The sequence below is a fragment of the Myotis brandtii genome, unplaced genomic scaffold (assembly GCF_000412655.1).
Source record: "Myotis brandtii unplaced genomic scaffold, ASM41265v1 scaffold4, whole genome shotgun sequence".
NCBI classification, from domain to species: Eukaryota; Metazoa; Chordata; class Mammalia; order Chiroptera; family Vespertilionidae; genus Myotis; species Myotis brandtii.
Window position 1 is genome coordinate 19153 of NW_005365371.1, and position 3248 is coordinate 22400.

The 3248-nt window shown below is 42.5% G+C and overlaps 1 protein-coding gene across 1 annotated transcript in view; it reads left to right on the forward strand.

Annotated features, from left to right (window-relative positions):
* The window catches only part of LOC102256107 (poly [ADP-ribose] polymerase 14-like), a 23568-nt gene that overhangs the window by 18637 nt on the left and 1683 nt on the right, over window positions 1-3248 (forward strand). Inside the window, exons 2-3 of the mRNA XM_014545242.1 lie at window positions 360-493; window positions 1227-1260. Of these exons, the coding sequence (XP_014400728.1) occupies window positions 360-493; window positions 1227-1260 (168 nt within the window). The remainder of the gene's footprint in view (window positions 1-359; window positions 494-1226; window positions 1261-3248) is intronic.

Below are 3248 nucleotides of genomic sequence, written 5' to 3' on the forward strand. Positions count from 1 at the left end.
GGGGGGGGGGGACCAAGTCCCGGGCTTGAATAAAAGACCCTTTGCTCTTGCATCGGAAAAGGCACCCTGGTGGTGGATTATTGGGGACCCCGAACTCTGGGCATAACAGTTACTCGTTTCAGCTGCTCACCCTATCTGCTCCGAGACAAGGCACGGGACACGTCCGTCTATACCACCGCCATTTTGTCTCTTAGATAGTTCTTTGTTTGTTTGTTTTTTAACCACCTAAGGCCTCTCTTGAGGAAATGACTGAGTAATTGATTGATGATGACAAAGGCTTTGGAAATATGGAATAATTTTGTGAATAAAGATTGCTTGATGGTTCTCCTCCTTCTCCTTCTTCTTTTTTTATATTTCAGTTCGGCAGAACGTTCTGGAGAGAGAGAACCACGAGTTAGCATGGCCAGGAAAAGGAACATTTAAGTTAACAGTCAAGTTGCCTCCAGACCCAAATGAAGTCCATGATGCCTCTAAGGAGAAAATTCCAGGAAAGGTAAATAAGGGAGCGAGTAGCCAGGAAGCAGGGTGTTCTCCCAAGGTGTGTGGGATGGGAAGCACAATGAGGGACACCTAGTGGGACAAAAAATATAATCAAACTGCAGTGAGAAATGCAACTTACAGATGTGGTGGGACAGGTATGGAATAATGAAGAGGAGGAAGCTTTTGTTTGATTATAGACACTTGAAAAAGTCAAGATTCGGGGGTTATAATAAGGGAGGTTTGAGATATAAAATTTTCAGTTGCTCTTAACCTGGAATCTGCTGTATTTGTTTTACTTTTACATAGTTTTGAGGAGATAGCAATCCATACTGCATGTACTAAGTATTTCCTAAAATGTTATAGTAGTAGTATTTACCTTGTTGGATTGTTGGATTGTTGTGAGGGTTGGATGAGACAACCTGTGTAAAGCAAATAGTACAGTGTTCATGGGAAAGACTCAATAAATGTTAAATGGGGAAAAGATGCAGATCTTACCTCATGCCCCGGACACTTGGTATTCATGGGGGTTTCTGTTATTTTTAACTCATTTTTATCAGAGAATTTGTTCTGAGTAATTGGAAGTGCCACTATACATGGAGAGCATTCAGAAGCATTATTGCTGGAGTTTTCCACTATTGTGTCTGCTGACCTTATATCTCCAGGCTGGTCTCAGGCACATTTTCATAATGTAAAGAAATTTGCATTATTGGCAATTTATTAATGCTAATTTATTGTCTGAATTTCAGGAATCCAAGATGAAAGAATATGCCAAAGAACCAGGTAAGGTCTCAATTGAGATGACTGGCCTTCACAAGGCAGTTTTGCTTTGATTAAAGATGTCACTTGTAGACATACATCATTCTTATCTTCTTTACTTCACAAGGCAGGTATTTCTCAGCTTGAAAATGCCTTGGACTGCATCCTCTTTTTACTCTCAGCCGGCTGTTCAGAGGGTGAACACAGGGGGAGCTACTTGAGCTTTAAGGGCTCAGGTCAGGAGGATGGAAACAGCTCTCTCTTTGGGGACTGGGAGACACCTTGCAATTGAGGGGAGGGCTAAGAGGTCCCTGCAGGAAGGCATAACTTATGTAACGTATCAGTGGGTGCTGTGTGTGGCTAAGTCAGTTTCTGAGCACTGGCTGTGGGAAGTGCTGTCCTCAGGAGTCTCTACAGGAAGGTGTGGGTCCTCTGTGGATGAAAGCTTGAGTGCTGGGTGCAGGATGGGGTGCAACTCTCCAGAGCAGCAGCAGCTCCTCTCCTCCCATCTGCTGTAAGATAGAGCCCGACACCTAGTGGCTGTTGTGGAGTCTGTTGCTTAACTAGTGTCTGGGTGTTAGCCTGTAGCACCTGACATTTACTAAAGAAGCAAGTGGTTTTCTGGGCTAAGCATGGTTTTATAAAGGGGATGAAAGAGTGAAATGTGTTGAATGTCTGAGCAAGAGAGATAAAGTGATACATATCCAGATCTTAGGGAAAAGAAAATTCCAAAAACGTGTAAATATTTTCTTCTAAAGTAGAAATTGAATGAGAACATGTTTAGATTTCTGCAACTTTCTCTTTTTGAAAATGGTACTGGGGTCATTGTCAGGGCTCTTGGTCCATTCTCAGAACTCTAGTAATTCATTAGTATGGTGATGAAAATGAGGATGGAGGGTGATTGCCTAGTAGTCCCATATCTAAGGGATGAGGAGAGCAGAGGACAGGCACTAGGCATGCCTGAAACCCATAGCCTAAAGTTAAAGATTGACAGGCAGTGACAGAGCAGGGAAAGGCACACACCAGCATCAGGGATATGAGCACTAAGCCAGTGTCCTGTTTCAGGCCAAGGTGAGCTGTGTTGGGCCTCAAAGGTGAAAACCAACCAGTAGAACTAGAAGAGAGATGACCAAAAGCAGAGAAATACTGGTCCCTTGTGATAAAAAAAAATTCTGTTAATTCCAATTCTATATTTCAAACCTGGACTCTCTTCTAAATCCCAGAGCTGTATCTGTCCTTTCTGTTGAAAAATATGTTAGCGCCAATGTGTCTGAAGCCACGTGTGTCATCTGCCTCCAAACCAGTGCCCTCTTCTGTCTTTTTTATTTCTCTTCAAGTGCATAACCAGTTTGCCCATCACCTACTAGAAATTTGTCTTTTCTTTAAGCTTTCACATATGTTGGTCTCATTCATTCCTCCCTCACCCCAGGTCCCCATTATCACTTTACAAATCCAGCATGGCAGGAATACCTTGCTTGTTCTCTCTGTACCTGATGTCCTTCTCCTTAAATCTGACCAGTCTTTTGTATTGCTGGATATCTGGTCATCTTTTTCACAGAAACCTTCCCTGGCTCACCTTACCACCAACTGTAAGATAAAGTCCAGACCCCATTCTGGATGAAGCTGACTTTTCTGGCCTCATTTCTTACATCTCTGTACATGAGCACTCCTTAACCTTTATTGGTCAGATCACCATTTCCTAAATAGTTTGGCACAACACGATACTCTGCCTGTATTCTGTTGCTCACAGTACTCTCTACCTCACTTTTCTCTACCTAAATTTGATAGACCCTTCAAAACCTACTCAGATTCCTCCTCTTCTCTAAAGCCATTCCAAGCCAGCCAATCCCTTTATCTCTCTTTCTTGGAATCCTGCCTTAATTGTTGGTGCTCTTTATATGACAATGCCTCTTGTGATGAAGCTTCTAATAGTGGGGTGATAAAACTGTATTGCTAGCAAGGCTCTTATCATTCACTCAGTCCAATACTCTCATTTTTAAATTAAGAGATGT